Source organism: Falco peregrinus, chromosome 1 (genome assembly GCF_023634155.1).
Source record: "Falco peregrinus isolate bFalPer1 chromosome 1, bFalPer1.pri, whole genome shotgun sequence".
In the NCBI taxonomy this organism is placed as follows: domain Eukaryota; kingdom Metazoa; phylum Chordata; class Aves; order Falconiformes; family Falconidae; genus Falco; species Falco peregrinus.
In genome coordinates, this window is record NC_073721.1 from 43,638,935 (window position 1) to 43,663,662 (window position 24,728).

General features: G+C 47.5%; 1 protein-coding gene across 1 annotated transcript in view; it reads right to left on the reverse strand.

Moving 5' to 3' along the window:
* PAPPA (pappalysin 1) overlaps nucleotides 1-24,728 on the reverse strand; it is a 184,459-nt gene that overhangs the window by 17,923 nt on the left and 141,808 nt on the right. Inside the window, exons 15-21 of the mRNA XM_005231279.3 lie at nucleotides 20,788-20,971; nucleotides 17,938-18,148; nucleotides 17,173-17,344; nucleotides 13,677-13,824; nucleotides 10,901-11,010; nucleotides 4,161-4,232; nucleotides 203-301 (exon numbers count right to left, since the gene is read on the reverse strand). Coding sequence (XP_005231336.1) covers nucleotides 203-301; nucleotides 4,161-4,232; nucleotides 10,901-11,010; nucleotides 13,677-13,824; nucleotides 17,173-17,344; nucleotides 17,938-18,148; nucleotides 20,788-20,971 — 996 coding nt within the window. The remainder of the gene's footprint in view (nucleotides 1-202; nucleotides 302-4,160; nucleotides 4,233-10,900; nucleotides 11,011-13,676; nucleotides 13,825-17,172; nucleotides 17,345-17,937; nucleotides 18,149-20,787; nucleotides 20,972-24,728) is intronic.

The following is a 24,728-nucleotide window of genomic DNA, read 5'->3' on the forward strand; positions in this document are numbered from 1 at the left end:
AGAAATGCACATGTATACCTAGAGAGAACTTCAAAATGAACCCACAAGAACTCGGTGCCTATGGTGAGCTGATGCCTGGACTGAAGGTCTTTCTGAGATCTTGGACCTTTCTTATTCCAGCCAAAAAAAAAAAAAAAAAATTCAGGTGCAAAGGAGCACTCAGCAAGGAATTCCCAGTGAAAAGAGAAAGGGGCATCCCTACCTTTTTGGTCTTGACTGTTGAGGCACAGCAGTCCCCACCATCATAGTTGCAGAAGGCTCGGTTGTTGATGGAGTCACAGTAGTTGTCCCCCATAAAAGGCTGAAAAAGAAAAAAGCAGAAAAAAGACTGAGAGCGTGGACATGGACACAACCTGTAACTGTATGTCGGAAGGAAAACATGAAGGCTTGAAGCAGCCATATAGTTTGTAACATTACTAGCTGCCCCGAAAAGCAAGAGATAATTATTCCCCTCTCCCTTCAAAGCGGGTATAAAAAAAAAAAAAAAAAAAGGACACTAGATGGAAGGGAAATGAGCCCTTGTTGGCTTTTCACATCCCACATAAGATGATGCTTCAGGAATATTAATTTATCTAGTCCCAGAGACAGCATCAAGGCATCTAAAATTGTGGCACCTTTTGATAATTTTAAGCTAACCTTCCAAAACTATGTGGGATAAGAAGAAGGTTATGTATAGCAGCAAAACTGGCTTGCTTTTAATAGCTGTACTTTCCACCACGGTTCTCCAAACTATGCAACATGTGTCAGCAATGAGGGCACAAAACATACCACAAAGAGAAATGGAAGTGGTCTGAGCTCAGCACAGGGACCACATGCTCTTGTTCTCCGACCACCAGTGACTGCACGTGACCTTGGCTATGGCACATAATCTTCCTCCACTCCACAGCTCAGAGCTGGGATAATGGCAATTATTCAGAGGGATGTTGTGGAAAGCTATTAAGTGAAATTCATAAATCACCTTGAAAAAGAAAATGTGGTCACTAGTCTATGTGCTGCACAGGACCTGAATAATAATCACGAAACTGAAGAAAAGACTTGATGTCTGTTTTTTCATTGCATATTGGAACCCTCTTGGTCAGCAAATAGAGAATTCTTTCTTGGAAGTGAAAACTGTGCTTGATGCTAAAAAAGATCCGTGCCCAGTATGAGAATCCCAGGCAGCAATGAAAGCTCAGAAAAATGGATGTTCAGCAGAGAGCAGAATCATATCTCTGTAACACTTCTTACACACATGGGCTCATGGAGCCATTCCCATTTTATCTGCTCTTTGGAAAATTCATTTGTTCTGCACTGAGAAAAACACGCTGGGGACTTTCTTACAAGAAAGCATCATTGAAGTGAGGGTGGAGAGGTTTGTGGATGTTTCCTGGGAGGATTTTGCAGCAATTGCAGTACCAGAGTCTCCCTGATGATAGATACCTGAAGAATCAGCCGTAAGAGCTTGATGTGCTCTCCCCAGGCAGACCCTTGGCCATGCTCATCAGTATTGAAATGGACCCTATGGAGTGGTGCAAATACACGCTTTTACTGCTGGTGTTTTGCAAATTTACCTATTTCTATCAGGGTGCAGGAAAGGCAGGCAGTGATGGCAATATCACACCACAGTAGGACTACTAGGAGGTGACTGACTCATCGTGTTCACTCGTTTAGCTACATGCAAATACCACAAATGCTGACAAGGAAATCAGAGTTACAGGGTGAGGCGCCTATCCCTGTAAACTGGCTTAGCTCCACTGACTTCCACAGAGAATGACTTATTCATATAGGCGAAGACTTTGACTTGCAAACTCCCTTCCAATTCGATTAATGAATATGCTAAGAGTTAAGAAGAAATGATTTATATAGTAGAAGAAGAGGTATTTTTATGCCAACCTGGTCATATTCAAAAACGTGAACTTTGCCCAGCCTCCCAGGACATCTTGTAGCCTTCTCCACGTTTCCCTTGTATTGCCTGGCTGTGTCTGCTGGTCAGGAAAGGCTTGACTTAAATTTTCATGCCTATGCCTGTAACCTACACCTATGAATACTGGAAAATCAGTAGAAGAAACCTGTAGGAGAGTTTGCCTTTCATTAGCACTGGCAGAGTAGGCAAATCAGTCCTTTGGAGGAGAAGAACGGGACAATGAGCATCTGTTCTGCTTTGGTACCAAAATCCTCATCTGGGAGACCTTAGAGGCCTGGCTGTGGAGGGTGAGGTCTCTATAGGCCTTCATGCATATCTTAGTGCTCCTGTGTTTTTGGAGGACTATGCAGGTAGTCCAGAGGGACTATTTTCCCACTGAAACACCTACGGTAGCTGCGGCGGAGTACGGGGCTGACTAGGAGACCTCTGTTCCTGCCACTAGGGAGCGACAAAAAATCACATTGCAGCACCACGCTGGTGCCACCGCGCTCACCCGGGGTGAAATAACGCCCTGCTTACAGCCCTCTTTTGGGAACCCTCCCTAATTCTAGGGATAGTAATACATGAGGGGTTGTGTCAGCTTAATGGCCCAGTAATATTGACTTACTTGCTTATTAATCCCCGTTTCCCTAGTCGTGTGAAAAGGCTTGGTGAAGATGGCATTTCTTCTGAAACCTTAATGCCAGAGAACAAGCTCTGGCCCATTCGTGGATCCTGGAAGAATCATGCTCTAAAAATGATGCTACAGGCCATTATCAATTGTCTGGGCAAAGCCTTCCAAGATGATAGATTGCGATGCGGTGACACTGCTGGATGAATGATGAAAAGAAGAAAGTTCCTATTGATGCAGAGGGGTCTGGCAATTAACAGTGATGGAAGGGAAGAAAATGCTGAGAAAAAGCATGTCAGTAATAATGGCTTCTGGTAAATTATTACATCATTGCAAAGTTTGCCTCAGTAACAACTATCCTTAAACAGCAGGAGAATGGATACCCAATGGTGCATCAGCACCTGAATGGCATTTCTTAATGGTTGCTGGATGTTATTTTAGCTCTTTGGAGAATAGGGGCGCCTAGCCAGCCTGCATGACTGCAATGCGTGAGATGGCTTATGACATTCAAAGCACTGACAGCAGAATGCTTTTCATTTAGGAAACAACTAGACAGAAACTATTACATTGTTGAAGAGTTATTACCCTCTTGGGCCCAACATTTGTATGCGAAGGAAACCTGTCTTTTACTTGAAGACAAATCATGTCGCACAGCAATGTGGTCTAGAGTTCCGTGTCAGATTTGGGATTTCTGTGCCATGTTCTGCCTCTTCAGGCAAATAGCTTCAATGCGCTTGTAAGACTGGGTTGCTGAGAGCACAACCAGTGCAGGAGATGTGGGGTCGAGACACAGCTCTTCCACCGCCTGTCCATGTAACCAAAGCAGCCATCTATCCCTCTGCCTGTGAGCTACCCCATTTTTAAAATGGCCATGAAGCTTCTCAGCCTTACAGAGGTACCACAAGGATTGACTCCTTGACATGAGTAAGATACTCAAGGCATGGAAGGAAACTGCATGAGCACCATGACCCAGAGATCTCCTGCCCCGTTTAACCACTGGAAGCATCTTCAGACTTTTCAGACTTTTCAAACACTGTTGCCAGCAGAAACAACATCCTTCAAAGTAGTTGCTGTTTTCAAATAATATACAAGACTGTAAAAAATATCACAGCTGAAATGTCACTGCACTTTTCTGATTTTTTTTCTAGTTCTGATGGAAGTGCACAGTGGAGGGATGTGTGATTTGCTCACTGTCCAGCTGTGCTGTTCACCCGGTAGTATCATTCCTGCCTCTGGCCTTCTTAGAGTTTACCTGCACACTCCAATGCCCAAAACCTACCTGGCCTTGGAAAGAATTAGCCCTCTAATAAGACGTCAAAATCAAGGAAAAACAACTGAAGGTATTTGCAGCTGCCCAGAAATTCCCAGATCCTCAGAAACGCTGACGGGCCACCAATGTTGTTGAGCTACTTGATCTTTCAGTCCTGTGAGTATCACTCAACCATCAGCTCTAGGAAAACCACCAACTTCACCACTGAGTGTAAGAACTGATGCAAGTGATCACAGCCTGGTAGACAGGATCGTGAGGGCAAAAGTCTGTTTGCCCCACTTGGAAAACAGCATTTACAGCCTACATGACTGCAGTGACTGTTACCATAACATTTAGGAGAGCAAGCACGGACCACCGGAGCTAATGCGAGCGCTCACCTCACAGCCTTTGACACAATGAATCAGGGAAGGGTGAGGGTACCACTTGAGTCCCGCCGTGCAGACAACGCTCTGGAGGAAAGAAAAAAAAAAAAAAAAACACCAACCAAAAACCAACAGGTTAAGACAAAGAAATCAGTGTACAGAAAGTCAGCATGCTGGCTCCTATGGCTCTCCTGTACTTAACCAATGAAGTTCAGTTCCTAACACCTCTTGTGTTCTCAGGACCTGGCTGTCCTCCAGGTATTTACAAGAAGTGTTGGACTTGACACTTGCAATAACAGAACATTTGAGATTAAAATAATATTTAAGGTTCTCCTAAAATGTCATGTCCAATATTTCACTCATGGTGGGGGAACGTGGCAGGGAAAGGCAAAGGCACAGGTCCACTCTCTTGCTTTTGGGTAGGGGGGAGACATTTTAGGAATCCATTTAGGGATTTCTTTGGTGCTGCAAAGCATTGCTCTCTTTCACTACTCGTTGTACCTGTACTTCTAGAAGATGCAAACAGCTAAAGGTGGACTTTCAGATACATTTTTGGCACCATCTTAAATAAAAGCACCTCCCACTACATACCTTCGCTATAACCCAGCATCATCTGCTGCATTTTATGAGCTTTTCAATAATATCTGTACCAACTCTGTTTATAGATTTTCTAGATTTTGCCTTAGTTTTGGGCAAAAATGATGACCAGCCTACTCAACGATGACACACGCAGGGCAGCCACTGTTTACCTGTACATGTGGAAGCTTAGATTTTAGGAGTGGATGAAAAGTTTGGCCGGTCAGTGGAGATGGTGGTTCAATACCATGGAGGTCTAGGAGCTCGGACTCCCATCCTTCACCAGGACATCAGGCACAATAGTCATTTTGGGTTATCGCCCATGGATGGAGCACTACAATGTCCAGCTGGGCGAAATGAACACATAGGCACTCACCCAAAGACAGGGGTCAGGGTTGGATGGAGGCCTGGGGAAGGAAGGGATTAACATTTGGGAAGACCTGACGCACAAGCCATCCCTTCCCCTGTTTATTTGAGGGCTAATTTAATCCATCTGCAGGGGAACCTCAGCCTGTTTTTACAGTTTCTGTCATTTGAGGCTTACCTGGCGTGTGCTAGAAAAAGGACTTTTATACTATCTGACTTGGGCTGTTTATCTTTCCGATGCTCTCGGATTTTCCGCTATTAGTCAAGCCCGGCTTGCCCCACCTGCCTCGCAACAGGGCCCGTCTGTGTGAGCGGGGGAGCGGCTGGGCGAGGGGGGAGGACGTTGTTTATCCCCGGGAGGGAGGCTGCAAGGTGCCGGGGCCCTGCAGTGTCAGACATTCCCCCAGTGTGCTCTTGACAGGCAGCTGGAGATTTCCAGGCTGTTGCCTGCCACAAATGGTGAGATAATTCCCCCCACCCCCTTCTGTTTATTGCACTTCAGAGGAAGAAGAAAGGAAACTTTTCTAGGTTTCAAAATAAACAAGGCCAGTCAACAGACTGGGAGGGGGAGAGTAAAGGAAGCAGTTCAAGAGCATTTGAACCCAAGGATTAAAGCAAAGCAGAAAACCCCAGGCATTTGCCTCCTGTATCCAAGGCCAGCCAGACAATGAGTAGAAGTGCACTTACAAAGAGCGTCTCACATTCCCCTGGTAAGAAGCACCAATATTTACAAAACCTCTCGATATGAGTGAATGTGTGTGAGCATGGCATGTGGAGCTTACAAAAGGAGCCAAAGAGCCCCATAACAGGCTCCTAAGAAAGGAGGTTTCCAAGTGAGAGCAATCCCTTGCAGAAGATGTGCCGACTACTTTCCTGACCTCCCAGTATTAAAACTCCAGCACCCTCCCTTAGAGGAATGGATGGAAGGTGAAGGCTCTGCTTGGACAACACTCTGGTTGGAGCTCTCACTTAGGGTCATCCTCAATCCCCAGGGCTGGACATCCTCCAGGGAAAGGGAGTGCAGCCCTGAGTCGCTTTCCATAGTGTAGGAAAGCCCGCTGACCTTGTGCTAGATTAATCACTGGGTCAGTGGGACATTCCCATTGCTCTGGAGTGGTACCTGCCCACAGCTTAGTCCCAGTTACTTTGCCCTCTCCTTGGGTGATATTTTGCTAGTGGAGACCATTAGAGGTGCTCCAGCTGGATTCAATCTTGCTAACATTCATGGAGCTGGAAGCGGGGTGTGCTCAGGGAAGGGCCCCCAGCCATGGTCCTGGCTCCTCTTGCTGGTTTTTCAAGCCCCAGATTCCCACAGCCCAGCCTGCTTGTACCCTCAGGCTGCTGCTGTGGTATATGTGGTGCAATGGGATGGGAGGGGGGATGTGGGTAGAGGGAGAGACTGAACTGGAAGACTGAGAAATCAGAGATGATTTGGGTTGCTGGGCATCATCCCTGCAAACACGCACATAGGTGCCATGGGGTGCTGCATGGGGCAACTGAGATAAACAAATGTGTAAAAAGCAAGCAAGGAAGGGTATAGGCAGCACTACTGCAGGCATGACCAGGGTCTGATGGCATCAGTGCCCACAGAAAGGAAGGTGGACTCACAGGGCCAACAAGGGATGCAGTAGGAGGTGGATGGAAGGACTACATGCAACACGTGCCAGGCGGTGCATGGCAGATAAAGCCCATCCGGCTGCTGCCTCTGCAAGCCCCAACCCTGCCCCGTGCTGCCACGTGCTCCAAGCCGCTGTGGTGACATATGCTGCCCTCATGGTCCCACCTCCCCTTGTGCATTGGCTTCTGCAGCACAGCTGCCCTCCCGTGTGGGCCACGCTGTGCAGCTGGGTGTATTGACTTTGGTCCTGTCCCCATCTCAGAAACGCCATCCAGCCACATCTGCGGTTTGGTGGCTGTGACTCCATCTGCTGCGAACGGAGAGGAAGCTGGGATGCGCTCCCACAGTAGGTAACAAAGAGCCAAGAAAGCAAATCCAGCTGTCATTTTCTCCTTGTGAGGGAAGACCTAGTGCCTCCGGTCACAGCACTTCCCTCCCATGGTGGAACTAACACAATGATGTCAACCATTTGCAGGCTGCAGAGGGGATTAAGTTTCCCCAAGAGAGGCCAGTGGAGAGCTCTCCTCCACCTTAGACGGGTCAAGTGTCCCCCAGGGCTAAAGCCCAGGGACTGGCATCTACTGGTCTCAGCTAACTCACTCCTCAGGCACTAAAAGAACAAAACAATTAACCATGGGCTTAATGTGGTGGTGGTGAGGGGATTGGCCACTGCTGCCGAGAGAGGAAAGACACTGGGCTTGGTGGCTGTTTCCTCCTGTAGCTACAGACGGGGTGGGAACTCCTGCCTGCCAGGGTGCTGAGCTACTGCACCACAAGAAGTCATCTCACCGCTCTGTGACTCAGTTTCCCTGTCTGAAAAATGAGCCCAACACTCCCAGAAAGGGGAGAGGGGAAGGAAAGAGAGAAGCTGCAAAGCTAAAATGAATCCAGGAGTATTTAAGGAGAATCCCCATTAATGACTTCTGGACATCCAAAATCCCAGGGCTTGCGGTGCATATGGCAAAGCACATCGCCAGCAGTCGGGCAGTGTCCCAGGCATGCGGGGGGGGCATAGCCACACTCAGCCCCGCTGGTAGGCAGAGTCGGGCACACCAACCCTTCGAAGGCTACCCCAGGCATGCACACACTTGCACAGTGTTTGGCCTGTTCCTGCTCAGCACAAAGGCAAGAACCCAAAATTCAGACAACCTAAGAAATTAGGTGTCTGTCCTGTTTCTCTGCAGTCAATGAGAAAGAGCTGTCAAGCTGTCTTTCTGGGATGTTTCACTTTTTTCTCTCCACTGCCTGCATAGTCGAACTTGGCAGCTCTATCTATAGGTGTCTTCAACAGCTCGCTGCCCGTTGTGCACGCACAGTAAGTGGGAAATCAGAGGAGCAGCAATGGTTGCTCCAAACACGGCCCACTGCAGAACAGCAGATGCACAGAAGATTTCAGTTTGGTTTCCCTTCCCCCCGCCCCCGCTGAAAATACCAATTTGGAAGACACTGCCAACTTACACTGATTTCGGCAAACTGTTTCAGACCCAACAAAACAACTCAGCCTAAACCAATTCTGAAAAACACAGTAATATTTACACATTGCTTGAAATTAAATATCTGTTGTTGTTCCTTTGAGAGGACATTTAATTTCTAGTTCTTCATTTGCATTAAACAAAAAGTTTAAAAAAAATCCTTGGAAATGAAATGTTACGTTATGATCAAACCAGCATGTTTTTTTCTCCAATTTTTTTGGTTCACCAAAAATCACAACAACAAAAGAGTCGCTTTGATTAGGGGAAAACATTTTTTTTTTAATTTGACAGAACTTTGAGTGAACCGAAAAATCAAGTGATTTGTACAGCTCTACTCTAAACAACCCCCAGAGAAGGGATGGTTCCTTCTTGCCACTTTGCTTCCATAACAGCTATTGCTTGAACAGCTACACACATATATATATATATATTTTTTTTTTTTCCTTGTCAGCTCTCCCTGTGTCTTATCTGTGCCTGTCCTCTCAAAGGTAAGCTCCACAGGTCAGTCCCGCCTTTATTTGCTCGTACTACACTCATTTGTACATTACTTGTGCCTGAAATTAAGTAACTGTTTCCTTTGCATCATTCAAGTCCTTCTGAGATCCACAAAGACTTGCTGCATAAATGCAACCAGCTGCTCCTGTTCCTTGTATGGCACAACAGCAAGCTGCCACTGACCATAAACAGAGACAGGTATTATTAATGATACAGAGCACATTGCCATGGGGACCTTCCCTTTAGGCATCCCAGCCCCATCTCTCCAGGGTCTCCCCAGTCCCACCAGCAGCAGCATTTCCCCCAGTGGCACCCCACGAGGCACCACTCCCCATGGGCGACGTCCTTTTATCTGGAGAGTTGAATAAAATGGATGTTTTGTAACTACCAAAAAAATCTCCAGCGTGTTTCAGCATCACACCACTCATCTCCTAAAGGCTCCCCTCCATCGCCCAACACAAGTTTTCAAGCCCAAATCTCACCCTCTAATTAGAAAGTGTTTGTGGGGTTGAACTTGTATCTGCTCACAGCCTAAAACTCTTGCAAGATCCTCACCATGAGGGCAAAAAAGGTCCGATTTACCACAGTACTTTTGGAAACATGATTTCTCCTCCACCCTTCGCTCCCCTCATCCCTTTACTACTATATGTTTTCCCTGCTGCCTAATGAGCCCTCCAGAGACCTGCAGGTATAAAACTCGTTACAGCTCCCTCTGCGTACCCGCATCAATAAACGAAGGAGCACAGCAGAGAACGGGAGGGAAGCTGTCACTTTATTTCACCATGAATTACAAAACCACTTTAAAGTCTAGCACTCGGGAAAGGGCCAGTGAGAAATTGCCCCTAATACAGAGATAGGGGTTTTCTTTATGTTCCATGCCAGAAACTTGGCAAAGCCTAGGCTTAGCAGTAATATAATCTCGGTGTCTGGAGTACATGGGAAGCTGGGAAGGACACTGCAAGCTTGTTGTAATCTCTGGATTTAGGTTCCCCACCCCTTTCCAGGATTTATTCTATTGCTCTGTGTGAAGTAGGGAAGTACAAAGTGGTGGAGATTTTTGGAGTGGCTCTCTATCCACAGCCAAGGCTAGATTTCAAAAATCCCAAACCTTGAGTACATATTTAGGCATGTAGAGAAGCAAATAGACTGTCAAAGCTGCTCAGGACATGCTGGCTGCTTGTTCTCCTCCTAAATGGAGTTCAAGTGTGTAAAACAGACTGCTGCAAAGCCAGGGCCAAGTATGTAAAAGCTGACAGTGTTTGCTCAAGCACCACCAGCAACCTGCACCCTGGTGACACGTGATGTGCCAGCGTCTTCCGACATGCACTTAAGCATGTCCAGATAAACATCTGCACCTGCAGAAATACTGCGTAGGCACAAGCACCTGGTTACACGCATTTCTAGGCAAGAGGGCACATTTGTGTAGATGACGCGAGGGTTTTCAGAATGGGGTAGATGAGCGTGTCCCGCTGGTATCCAAGTGTAGGCATGAAACCAAGCAGCTCTTTGCTGCAAGTGGCCTGCATGTGCAGGGCTGAGCATGTGTGCCGGGCGCTGTGCATGGGTGTGCATGTGCCCATCGGGGCAGACAGATGCCGGCGGGTGTTGGAGGACACACAGGACAGAGCACCAGGAGCAGTTAATGCTGCCTGCGTGTTTGCAGAAGCAGGAGGAAGAAGTGGTGACCTCTGGAAGGGGCTGTGCTGAGCAGGCATCTCTTGCATGCGGGCGAAGGGGCGGGGGGAGGACTCAGCCAGCTCTGCTGGTTTGGGAAATGAAATACCCTCTGTATCAGCTGCTTTTGTCATCCCAAAGCAGTGCCGAAAAATCCAGCCCTGCCACCAAAGAATGCAAAGTACTGAACAGGAGGAAGAAAATAAAACCTGGCCAGTGCCCTTTCTCTCACTGTCCATCACACCTTCCTGTGTAGTGAATCCTGTTTCCAGATCACACCCACTGTAGGTGCTGGGTGGATCTGAGCGCACCGATTTGGGACCTTTACCTTGAACCGACTTTCACTGGGAAATCACAGAGAGAAAGCAACTTGGAGAGGAAGCCACCGCATTACCAGAACAATACACAAAGACACAACAAACATCAGGCATTCTTTTTGAAAAGGCAGAATTCTCCGTGTATTCCCCTCCCCGCATGAACCACAGGCAGCGCTGTTCACTCACCGCACTTGAACATGCAGCAGGATATAGTGAGGGAAACTGGCAGGCACTGACCTTCACTCTTTGAGGGTTCATCCAGTGCTGGATGTCTTGCACAGTCTCGTTCACACGCAGGAGGATGGGCTCGTGACTGTGATCCAGACATGAGGTGGTACACTCCGTGCCTGCACAAAACATGGGAGAGGATAAAGCTAAAGGATAAAGCAAGCAGCTTCTGACCCTTTCAGCATCCTTCCAGCTGAAGGACAGGATTAGGGCTCATTTTTCCTAAATTGCAATTAGCAGTCAACCATAACTATCACATATCTTCTAGACACACATGAAATGCTGAGTACAACCCTGCATCTCAGCAGGAGATCGTGGGGGTGGCAGATATTCCAGGGTCTTTTTGTATGAGCTGCATATCTAGGTATTTCTCTGGCTATTAACTCCAAGAAGGGGGTCAGATTTTGTGCTTTCAGATCATCAAGAAAACACGAAGGTTTTCCTATTTCAACTGCTCTTTCAAGCAATGGGACTGATTAAGCAGAGGCTGTCAAACTCATCTCACCTATGACATGACAAAAACCTACCGTTTGATCTGTCACATTTACAGAACTTCAATAATAATCTTTCAGAGGGTGACCAAGCCTAATGATATTGCAGACAAGCTATCACCTAAGTCCCACAGTCAATAAGAAGTATGCAGAAAGGTAATGATGGCTTTGTTCACACATAAACCTGCTTTTTCTCTGATTAACTGTCATGCCCAGTGGGAATCCTGTCCTTTCTTTATTAAAACATGCTGCGATACTCTGCAGCAATATCCCAGAGCCCTGTGGTGACACAACCGTAAGCCCTAGTGCGTTGGACCATTACCATTTCCCCCCTGGAAAATCAGTCTTGAATGGCACAGCTGCTGCAAACATGTCATTAGGATTTCTGCACTCCAATCAGCGCTGGGGGAGGAATTAATCTCTGCACTGGTTTGGAGAGCTGAACCTTTGGCTCAACACACACCTCAGCCTGGAAGGGCAGATTAGGTGTCTGAGGAATTACCGAAGGTGTGTGGGATTCATAGTGACCACAACTGGATGCTATTATTTTCCCCACCTGCTTCTGCCTTCTCATGTACTCCCACATGGAGGAGGCAGCAGGAGCAGAGCAGACCTGGGACGTTGAGCCAGCAGGATGGGGAGAACTTGGGGTTTGTTTTGCTTTCCCAGCACACGTGGCAGTGGCTCCAGGGACCCACTGGATTAGGCCCACTGACACCAGCCCCATTGCAACTGGGTGGCAGGGGAGGAGCACCTTCTTGGAAGGACATCGATCAGTCTTCCAAAAACACAAAGAAGAGAAGAAAACCCCAACAATCTGATCCCAAAAGGCGGTGCTGGGTGAGCCTAACAAAGTGTGTGGTATGTCTCCATCTGCTGAGGATAAAAGCCAACGGCCGCTGTGCCCTCACTGAGCTATTCCTCTCTCTCCAGTGACAACCACGCTCCCAAGCAGGATCCAGCCCATTAATTGTTCACCTCCTTGATGGCTGTGTGGTCCCATCCCAGGATCAAACCCACTAGATCTTGCATCTGGGATTGGTACCTGCTGACAGCTGCCCCAGCAGGGCTGGGAAAGCACTAAGGGTTGGCAGGCGTCCCCTGCGTGGGCAGCTGCAGACCCTCCTGCTTCCAGTACTGAGATGCTCCCCTCCAAACCAGGAATCGGTACTTCTTTCCTTGCAAAAACCTGGCCGGCCCCAGGAGGTAACCTCGTCTCAAGGGTAAAATGCCTCGCCACATTGAGTCGCCACAGTCTGCTCGCCACTCGCTCTCCCGCGCTCTGCCACGCTATTTACACTTACGGAAAGGAGTGGGTCGGATTTGTTTTGATATATGATCTGTAATTGGCATCATTACAGAGTGGTGATCTCATCCAGGTTGTGTTCACCTCCCCAGGGAGGGAACACAAGGAGGCTTGTGGTCCCTTGCATGGCTGCGATATAATGAGGGAGCCGTGCAACGAGGAAATGTCTCCAAGTTCAAAGGGACAGGGGGAGGGAGGAGGGGGCTGGCAGGGGCTGGAGCTGCAGGAAGGGGCCTCGTGGGTCTGTGAGGGTTGCAGCCAGTGCAGCTCCCGTTGCAGCCCTTAGAGCAGGGAGACCTCAAAAACAGGGGCTGAAAATACAACACAGTGTGTAGAATTCAGTGTGCAGTCTGTCCCTCCCTCTGCCTGGGTGATACAAAGCGGGGCTGAGCACAGGAAGTCATCACCCCTGGCGGAATGACCAGGGGGAAAACCATACCGTTACAACAGCTCCTAAACAACCATCATACCAAAGGGGAAACTCAGCTGATCTCATATTCTTTCTAGAGAGACCTGAATTATCCTGGCGCTGTGCTTCCCTGCCAGCTTCCTGACTTTCAGCCTCTGGGCTGTGCGTGTGTGCGTGTGGTTGAAGGAGGGGGACCTTACAAAGGTGTAAGAGCAAACGCAGGTACAATCTCTCCCTGCGTTTTGAGGACTGGATGTGTCTCTGGTGTAGTCTGGTGTGCTGGCTGCCCATTAAAACCAGCTGGCCAAGAAGGGACATGATGAAACTGGAAGCGCTGCAAGGAGCAGGCAATCAGAGCATGTTATATGATGCCTGGCCTCTCAAAGGTTCATGTTTCTTAAAAGCAGTTCCCCGAAAAGCCTCCTGCAGCAGCCTCCCACTCAGGCAAAGAGGTCCACAGGAGAAGGTGACTTCAAGGACTGCAGGCTCCTTCCTTCCTCCCTTCTCTTTCCCACCCTCATCCCCACCTCCCGTCTTGCTGCTCCCCTCTGAGCTGCACCCGGACTGGTGCTCACAGACCTATGCCGTAGCCGCCGGCACACTGCAGCTTCAGGTGGCTGTTGAGCTGTGTGGGCAGTGTGCACTGGCCCTGCATTTCTCTGCAGAGATGAAAGGAGCCGCTCCAGGTGCCATCCTTCCGGCAGTGAATCACGTTGCTTCCACGGCCCTGGGAATGAGAGAAGGAGATAAGGAGAATGGTCACAAAACCAGCAGCAAGGCCAAGGTGAGAAGTGAGAAGTGGGCAGAGCTGAGCTGGGAGCAAAGTTCTGCTGGAGCTGGAAGAGCCCCAGGTTGGGACTGCCAGCCCTGGGGGCAAGGAGGAGTTTTCTTCCAAAGAATAATAATAAAAAAACCCTGCATTGCATACAAACACACATACATGCCCCTTCTGTGCAACGCAATGTCTTTACAAGGGCCTTGCAGGTCTCTGCCTTAATATAGACCCACTCCAGGTGTGATAAAGGTGCATTCTCCCCATTTGCCTTCTTTGCTGTTGTTGAGACATTACGTTGAATGCAGACAACCTTTCCCCTCTGCCCATTTTCTAACTAGTTGCACCATCTTTGTCTCAAAACAGAAAGAATCCCCAATGGCCATCTGAAGGAGGAAGGAAAGCGGGACACAAGCAGGGATGCTTAGCAGGGCAGAACGTGCTCTTTAGAGCTTGGCTGCCTTGAATGACAGCAAGCGAAGGGGCTGAGACAGCCATGCAGAGGCAGGTGGAAAGGAGAAAAAAAAATCCTCTGGTGTGGGAATGGGCAAGGAATAGAATATGACATTTCTCTTATAGAAAACATTCTCTGTATGATACTGAAGAATGAATACCGAAGTCCAAGGGGAAATATCATGCTCTTTAGAAACAACAAAGGAGTGCACAGGCAATCTTTTGTCAGATCTACCCTTGTGGCATTGGGGATTTCTGCGCAAGCTGTTCTGCAGGATCTGTGAGCCTAACTGCCATGGGGTAATGTGGGACATTCAACAGGAGGACGTCTGGTGTGGCTGGGCTCCAAACCTCCCGTGGGGTCCTTGCTGGGTGGGAGAACCATGAAGGATCTCTGCTTCTCCTCGCCTGTTTGATGTGCCAAGCATGTTTCCTGCAATCAGCCCACCCTGCTCTTGGAGATTGTGGTGGGTATCTTCGGGGGCCCTTTAGTGTGCTGTCCATGCTGGAATCCCAGCAGGGCTGCTGAACTTTTCTTAGGAGCTCTTCCCCACAACCCACATGGATCTGCGCAGGCCCCTGGTACCGGCATGGAAGACTGAGCAGCCTTTGGTGTCAGTCTTGTCCTTAACGTCCTAATGCCTTTTCTGCTCAGCGTTGCTGATGAACACAACATTTAGTGAGATGCAAAGTGGTCTTATTGGCAGACTACTGCATGGGACCTGCTTCCCCTTCTCTAGACATCTGGCCATTGCCAGAAGTAATAAGAAAATCATATGAAAAGATAATGGACCAGATGGACTCAGGGTGTGATCCAGCTTGGTGACTCTCACCTAAGGGCCAGTTTGGCAGAGACTGATTAATTTAGATCTGACTGTTCATATGATTTGTGCACAATATTCAGAAATGGAAGACCCTTGCTCTGTGTGCTAGGGGAGGTACCTGCTTAAATGACCATTATGTTCCTGGTGATTAAGAGATGCCATATGTACAGCTGAGTAATGATCTTTCAGCATGGTGACAAATTCAGGAAGAAATCACTAAGTGATAATTGAACACAATTTGCTGTTTTAGCAAGCGTGGTGCACTTCCAGTGCAATTTGCATGCCAGGGTTCAAGCATGTTTTTTAAAGGTGAGCCATGAAACCTGATTTATGTTCCTGGAGCTGGCTGTGCTTGAGGGTCCTATTGTATAGTTTCTGCAACATACTCAGAGATCCCAGGATATCCATTGCTATAGTAACATACTGTCCATCATTCCCTGACCTGCAAAATCTCTTGTGAAAATCCCTGCTGGGTTTCTTGCTTGGATGCAACGTGCATTATCACCTTATATAGCTGAGAGAGACTTAGTGGGGTTTAATCCTTAAATAATTAACACCTCTCAAGTGGTTCTGGCTTGTGCCAGGAGTCCTCCCTCTTTTTCTGTAGTCTATTTTCTGGGATATCTGGAAATACCTTTCTCTGCAAATCCCTTTCTCAAGATGTCCTTTGCTCAAGGTGCTTTCGCAGCTGAACAGTCACTACACTTTTCCTTACAGTGAACAGAGACATAGCCGTATCTCTCATTTTCCAGAGCTCACTTCATTATTGCTGTAACCCTGACTCCACTGCTTGCTCCTCTTCACATCCAGCTCATTTAAAAGCAAAACACAAGCCTGTTACACCATTTTCATAACCCCAGTGGCCCTGGTTTCCCTGCGCTGGCAGCAGTAGGACATGTCTTCAGCCACACTGACCATTCTGAGCTGGTGGTAGATGCACAAAGCCACTGACGGCATATCCCAGAGCTCCCACTCCAACTGCACCCACATGCGCAACCTCTCATTTCACAAGGCTCAAAACCTCATGTAAGCTATACAAGTCGAACTTTTCCAGGTGCCTTGATGCAAAACCCCAGGGCTCTGCCTGTTTTCCCCGTGAAGAGGCAGGCCAGCCTGGCAGGGAATAGGAGCAGCAATGGGCTTTTAACATCTGGAGCAGGTATCAGAGGTGCCTTTCCGATCACTGGTCCTAGGGCAGGGTTGGTCTCTTTTTAATGTGTCCTCAGAACGTGGAATTAAGTTAAAGGCCTTTGACATGGCACTCCCTGCTCTCTGCAGTGCGTGTGGTAGCAGCAGCTTCTACAACTCCCACTTTCTCTTCCCAAGTGTACTAAGCAGCAGCAGCACTTCTGGGAGAAGTCACTGATCTCACAAACTATAATTACCTCTGGCGAGGAACACTAAGCATTTCAAACGTGATATTAAAGGCCAGACCTTCTCGTGTCAGTGAACAAAGCTCCTAGGAAGTCAAAGGCAACATGCTGATTTATGCCAGATGAGGATCTGACCCCTGATGCCAAATGACAACTTCACTGCCAGAGAAACATGACAGTTTAGAGACAGTTCACCTGAATAGTGGCAATCCCTATAAAGTTCAATTATCATATGGCACACATAGACATAATGATAATGAGAAAAAGAATTGGAGAGGAAAGCAAGGTAAACCAGAATGAACAACCAGGGTGAGGGTAACTCATATCCTATTTACTTTCATTCATTACTTGGTATTTTCTAGGTACATCATAGAGCCAATGAGGCAATTTTTTCAGCCACTTACTGTCCAGAAACAGTAAGTCAGTCACGGCCACAGGTAATAGTTAACAGCATTACTACTATCATAAAAATAATATTTCCAGGCTCTTTGCAGCACTCCCCCTCTAATTATGTATTTCCCGTCTCCATTTCTGTGCCTCTGGTCTCAGAAGAGCTCAAAGGTACTTGGCCCCTCTAAAATCAGGGTCCTTAGGGAACATATGCTAAACGCATGATTGTGTGGGCTGAGATAATTTAGATAAGAGAGACTCACCGACTGATTGTCATCATCTTCACACTTGATCCGGCACTCACTGTTGAACTGGAAGCCGTTTGAGCACTGGTAGAGCCCGTGAAACTTGGAAGGCGGAGGGTCGCAGGTAACAGGCACGCAAGCGCCTGGCAGCCACGTGCCGTCTTGCGTGCACTGGATCTTAAAGGCTCGCCTTTTTGTGCAGAAAAAAAAAAGACCATTTATTGAGTGGCTGAGTCAGCTAAGAGCCTTTAAAGCCTCTGAGCTCTGCTAGCAGGTTGAAGGGGATGGGTGTGCTTGAGCTTTTAGCAGTTAGGGATCAAGTTGTGAATCTGCGTCATGAAGTCTCTGAGCAAAAATAATGATTATTTGCAAAGCCAACATTGAGTTGCCCAGCCTAAACTCCTCTTTTGGCCTTGGACACATCTCTCAAAAACTCTGCTTCCCAGATTTTTGTGCTGTGGTTGGTCTGAAGTGGGTTTGTGCAGAGTCAGGAGTATATGATAGCACTAACCCTTTCCCACAGAGTTTCAAAGGGGACTCCCCAGGCTGCATATCAAAGGGGTATTTCTAAGGTAAGGTCTGTTTTCTGAGCACTGGTTAGGATTTGCAAAGAAGCGTAAGTGAACTAGGTGCCTAAATCCCCTTGAAACTGCACAACTATCTGTGTGAAGAAATTGTTCAGTGATATTCCTGATATTCTAAACAGCCCATCCCTCTCCCAGAATCATTTAACTCGTGGCTCTCTGAATCATGCTGACTACATGGCTTTACTCTTTCACGTACTTTCTTGCTTTTCTGGAGGATCCAGGGACATGGTAACCTGGTTTGCACTTGTACTTGCAAAACGAGCCCACTTTGTGCTTATCTTCTCGGCAACGAGTAGTCTGGAGATCTGCATTAGGGACGATGGAGGGTGCTCGACACATCAGCTCACACAGGGCCTCCGGAAAGGACCACAGCCCATCCTCCATGCAGGTCAAGTTGCTGTTGTTTCCTGAGAAGAACAGTGAGCAAAGTCAACAACATTCAGCAGCACTATATATTTTTTTTTTTTTTTCAAAATATAGTTACACGCATAATATATCAAAAGCCACCTCGGTTGGTTTGACAAATTCAGCTGTGTATGTCCTATGCATTTTCTCTTTCTAGATGATGCCATTAAATCATTAAGAACTCTGTTTTCAGGTGACAGGCAGACAGTGCTTATTTCAGGAAATGCTGTAGCATAGTGGAAACCACACTGGCTTTGCAATCTTTTGTATTTCTCTTCCTTATTTTGTTCTTCTCTGAAAGGAAGCTTGCTTCATACATCACCCTCTCCTCTCCAAAGTCATGGCATTAACAGAGGGTTTGTTGTCATTACATTCTTCATTCTGCTTCTGTGTTATATCTCTTCCCTGAATTTGTCCTTTTTATTTCAATTTTGAGCCTTTCGGAGCAGCATCTGTTAGTTTTAGACTCACTACTCCAACACAATGAGGAGCCATTCTCAGCTGGGGACTCTCAGTCCTTGGGGACTACTGTGATAAATACGATTCATAACACTCATTAGAGACTCATTTTCCTTAGGAAGCTTTCTTGGCCAGCACCTCAAAGGTAAAAGGTACAATAGATCTATTTGCCTCTGCTATGACCTACTTGACTTCAGAAGGTTAAGCTAAAAGTAGCCTAGTCTCAGTGTATTTTACATTCTTTGTTATTTTATACTGTATGTTGAAAAGGCATAAGCTTTTCCTAAGAAACAAAGCACAGCTATGAGCCACTAACCCTTCAAAAATCCCTAATACTCGATTGAAATCCCCGAGCATTGCTGCAGGAACTCTTCTCAACCCACAAGGCATATTTTCAACGCTAAGCCAACTTCGGCGTTATCCGAAATAATACTGACAAACTCCTAACCCCAAAGCAATGGCATCTCTCTGAGGGGGAAGGAAGAGAGCTGGGACATGAGGCTGGAATTCAAAGAAGAAGAAAACAAAAGGCTCTGGAGGGCTCAGGAAGGTATGTGGAAAAGCCCTCCTGCCCTACCCGCACAGATAAGAGAAGCTGCAGTAAATCAGCCCCGGCTTTCGGCTTTCTCTCCCCTCGCCGGCTGCAGATGGTTGCAAGAGGGATTGCAGTGGGATTGCAGTGGGATTGCAGTGGGAGGGGAGCTCTGCTCCAGTGCCCCAGCCTGTTCCTCTGCTCTGACTCACCCACAGCCCTGCACACCAGCCGCGGTGATATCATACTTGCCACTGCAAAGTGATAAGCTGTGACATGACCAACAGTGGCTGTCATGACGTCAGTGATTGAATTAGGCATGAGTCATTCGAACGCTGCTCTCCAGAAGCTTAGTGGCAACATCTATTAGTCATCACCAGTGGCTGTACACCAAATGGTGCCTTTACCTCACAGCTCACAGAGTTTCTGGGCAAAAGTGAAGTGATACTGCACCACAGCTGCCCCCCCGCCACGGGGGATGGTTATCATCCCTCCAGCTGCCCCTGCCGGAGTCATCAGCTGAAGCTCTTGTTGGTCCTAATAATGAGCACCGCTATTTTCATCGCCCCCTCAAAAAAATTCCAGGCACTTTCAATGAAAAAACATCTCGTGTTGAAGATGACCCTCTGAGTATATGAAGAAAAATAGGGAGTTCTTTGATAAAACCTTCCTTTTGAGTCTTAACTTAAAGTCTTAACTTCCACTGTGTGTTTGCTGCTTGCAGTTATCCTCCTAAATTGGAGTTATAAATTTGGTTATAAAAGAAATCAACATATCCTTTCACTAAAATGAAGAATACTTCCCAAGCCTTTTCTGGGGTCTGCACTGAATCCTAGCAGAAAAGGTGATACCGTGTGTACAGAAAAAGCTTATACAGCATTTGTACTTGAGTTGACAACAGCAGTTGTCCACTTGCAAGATGACAAGTTAATTTGGCTCTAATGTTCCTTCAAATTAGCAATGATATCTTTTTTTGTTTCCTGAGGACCAGATCAAAAAGGGTAATATGCCAGCAAGCAGAGGAGTTGATGGTGCTAAGATGATGGGGATACTAGCAGAAAAGCAGCAGGGAAGAACATGGGGGAGAAAAGGAAAAAAGGCAGCAGAATGTGTTATTTTTAAGAAAAAAAAAAAAAAAAAGTAGAGTGTCCCAAACAAGAAGAGGAGAGAAAGGTCAGAGATAGAGCAAGACGAGTGTGGAAAAGGGGAGAGGTTATGGGTGGATTAGGAAAAACAGTGATGGGGGACTGTGCCACTGGGACACGGGACATTTCCATCTTCTGCCTTTCCAAGTACAGGGAGAAGGCATAGAAGGGAGACACAGAAAACAGAAAAGGCATGGGAAAGAAGATGAGAGAGTTCAATTTGATTTATCCCCATGACTTTTCCATGTTTTGTTTGCATGGAAGCAATATTCACTGTCGTTACTGCCTGGTTGGCCGTGATCAAGGAAAGGTCAAAGGAAGGTAATAGACAGATGCAAAGGAACTTAACTTCTAATATAAATAAACTTTCCCATAGAGTCTCATAATTCTTCATACTTAAAATATCATGAATAATTCTAAAAACCAGCGCCAGTAACATATATTCCTAGGAGCAGTCTGTGTTAGCCATGCAGCTATCCCCAGGTCACTGCACACCCTCTGATACCTTTCAGAAGAGCGGGCGGGCGGCACGTGAAGGAGCATTTCTTGCCAAAGGTGGTCCCCTCACTGCAGTTGAAGGTGGCAGGGTAGACATGGTACTGGTCTGGGATGCCACAGTCCACGGGCTCGCAGGTCACCTGCTTGTTCCACTTCCCATCCATGCAAGTCATGGTGATGCTGGCCTCCATCTGGAAAAAGATACATGCCTACAGTCACCACAGCCGGCAAGGGAGAGATCAACATCATTTCAAGCCCAACAACAGCCCTTATTTTGGCTCACAAGTTAAGCAAAACTGGGCCTGACCACTACCATCATCATTTGGACAGCAGCTCCTAAAGCCACCAAGGCCCCACAAGAAACAGTGTCAGAGAACCAGCGTCTATTTCTGTCACCTCTGGGGTGAGACACCAAAGTGCTTCAATGTGAAGAGTGGAGCACTACCAACAACCTGACTCCTGCCTGCATCGCCCTGAGCCCACCGGGAAGCCCACTGCCCTGCCCTGCCATCAGAAAGGAGCCTGCAATCTGAGCTGTGGGAGCTGCCAGCTGTCCCCCATCCTGCCACCTTTCTGTGACACAGCCACTCCAAGGGGACGCCCATGCACTGCTGAGCAGTGGGACTCATCCTTGGGTCTGAAAGAAAAGCCAGCCTGACCTGAACCCATCTGGGACTCCCACCCGAGGCTCTCCCAAGGTGTCAGTCCCCGTAGGGCTGGGGTACCACGGGAGGTAGCCCGGGCCATGTCAGCATTGTCTTCAGACACGGAAAGCTGCTGTAATGGCTTTACCATCACAGTGCCCCAAGGTTACAAATGAAATCAGGGCCCCACTGTCCCGGTGCTGGGGACATGCACGCCTGAGGACAGACTTTTTGCTGGAGGAGTCTGCAATGGACAGAGCCAAGCATGTCCCCCCTGTATGTTCACCTGGCACTTGAGAGGTCAAATACAGTCTGACTTCCCTAAAGTCACTCTACCATCATAGCCACACAGAAGCTACACTTCCATGGGTTTGAGGAACAGTCCAAGCAATGGAGCAGATTCAAGTCCTGAAGTGCCAGGGAAAGGGGAAAAAAAAAAATAAGGGGGGGGGGGGGTAGGTAATGGAGCCGCCCATCCATAGCTAAGGTGAAGAATTCACTGGGTGACTGAAGGACAAACAGATGTTGGCAAAAAAGAACAGAATAAACAACATGTCCACTTTCTAATGAAAAAGGGAAAAATATTACAAACTGGAAGTGAAGAATCTGAAAGTAGGAGTCTTCCCTCCATACCAGAATAAAGAATAAAGAGAGGGACAGAAGAAAAAGAAATGTGAGAAACCCAAACACGAGAAGGGGAAGATAGCGGCGAGGAATCTGACCAAGCCATACAGCAGCACTCCTCTGCCTCCAGGGAATATTTTATTCAGGGCTGGTACGCTCACAGGAGATTTGCACTGCTGACCATTGATCTGGGTTTATAAAGGGAAGGGGAATTTTTCTAGCACACATCAAAGGGACCTGGATTCCCTTTTTGCAAAAACACCCTAATGGTTTCAACAGAAGTTCAGACCTGTCTCCCTTTGATATATGGTTGCGTTCAGAATGGTAAAAGCAGTCCCAGAGCTGAGAAACTGGACACTTCCCAAGTGGGCACAAAACCCCTTTTCTAGACCATGGAGTTTGTTTAAACAGGGAGCACTGCTGATGGAAAAAAAAAAAAAAAGTCTTTTCTACAAATTCAGAGTAGCACATTCTGGGATTCTTGGAGCTCTCAGGTGAAGTGACACTCTGTTCTCATTCTCAATCATTTTGCTCCCCAGTGGCCATTTATTCTGCCTTTGTGGCTTAACAGAATATCTGCACCATTAAAAGGTATATCTATACTGTAGACAGTTGATGACTTGAAGATGCATGTGCTTCCAGGAAGTTACAGTGTGATGGCCACAGGAGAAGGGATGATACGGCATATTTCCATGTCTTTATAACACATACATACAGCAGCATCACCACCACATTTGCACTCTGGACTGGGCTGCTCCAGCATTCAGCAAAGCCTCCATTTCCCTTAACTGATGCTATCATCAAATAACACTCCAGCACCGTGGCTGCTGGGCACCTCGAACAGCAGGAGCTTAAAACATAAAACCAAGCTATTGATGTCAGGGGCTATCCAAACGTTATGGAAAAGACATGGGTCTTGCACTGTGTCTTGTTGGATGTTGGATCCATGCTGAGCACAGGGAAAATCTATCAGTGATAGAAGATTCACCTCCAAGAATTCAGTTGTTAATGGTGGTGTGATCTAGTTTAGGAATAAATGATTGCTCCTGCTTGCTGATAGTGACTGCTGAGACACAGCATGGTGCACAAGGGAGTTTCTCTAATGACAGGGTTGTACATCAGATCTACCTCTGATGTACACCAAATAAACAGTGCAAATTCAGAATCCAGAATGTAACACGCAGTTTTAAAGAGAAGCAATATCTGTGCATGACAGCACCTTACAGAAAATGGGCAAGAACGTTTTGCCCAGCCCAACACTTGTGAGAGTATTTCAGCTGCAGCCGTGGTCTTTGCTAGCAGAAAGCTGCAGGACACTACAGCCAGCTGGAAATGCAGTGTGCCTGGGGTCATCTTTCCCAGGAAGGGATCCCTCATCACAGCTCTACCTCCACTGCACTTTATTTCTGCCCCTGTTCTAGACCTTGATGGGGGGGGGGGGGGGGGGGGGGGGGAATAAAAAAAAATAAAAAAAGAAAGAGTCTCTCCATGTTTTCATCCCCTAGGGTTTTCCCCATGGTCTTTCCCAACAAAAACAGTAACCAAATCTGGAAGAGTCACCTCCTTCCAGACCCATATGGCTTTTCCTCTTCCTGGCACACTGGCAAGGCCATTCCCACCCAGAGAATCTGCACCCATGTGGGCAAGACCCTGTATTCTCAGCTTTTCCCGGTAATTTGTTCCACACTTTGTATGATGGAAGCTGAGGTTTTCAAGGTCAGACATAATAATGGCACATTTTAGAGCATGTCTATCATGTCATCACTTCAAGCAATAGGAGCACATGCGTTTCTGCAGCAGAACATAACAGAGACCGTTCCCTGCAATGGAGGCAAACAAAGACTAGTGGCTTTGACAGAAAGCACGGAGGTCAGCCCTACCACAGAAACGATGGCAGATGGCACCCACCAGCTTTCAGCTTCTCCCTCTTGCAACATCCCACCTGAAGGTGGGATCGTTGCAGTGCCCTGGGACAGGACTCCAGCCTGCTGAGCAGGAGCCCATCTCTCCCCAGCACCGTGCTGCACCTCGGGCGTATTTCCAGTCAACAGCCTCAGCAGTGCTGCCATCGGACCTGGCACTGGATCTTAGCGGCAGCATCTGCATCTGCCTTTGCAGATCTTCCACCCGAAGCCTAAGCAGACACGTGCCTGTTTCACCTGTCTGATCTGACAAGGTCACCCAGCTCACAGCAGCCTGTACCAAGCACTTGGCTTTCTCCTCTGGTTTATTAGCTGTCACTTTGGGCACTCTGTGCTGCTCTGACGGGCATCACAGCAACTGCTTCCCTTCATGTCCTGCCTTCCAAAGGAGGCTTACGCAAGGAGGGAGGGCAAGCAAGAAGGAAAAAAAAAAAAAAAAAAGGGAAAAAAAAGAGCCTCCAAAAATACAGTGTGCAGTACAGTGAAGATGATGCAAAGTTAAATATGGTGCCAGAAAGATTTGTTCCTTGGGACTTTTAACAGCCTGGGAGAATTCATGTCTCCTTCCTGCTGCCCAAGATCCCAGCCGGCTCCTTCTTCAAGCGATGCTTCAAGTGTGAAGTTTCCTCTCCTTAAAAATGAACAGCTGTGCCCTCCCCTCTAAGTATTCTTCCACTTCTGCCCACTACTGTGCCTCTAATTGAACCCACATGAGCCGCGCTTTCTTTTCCTGGCATGATTGATGACGCCTTTGCACA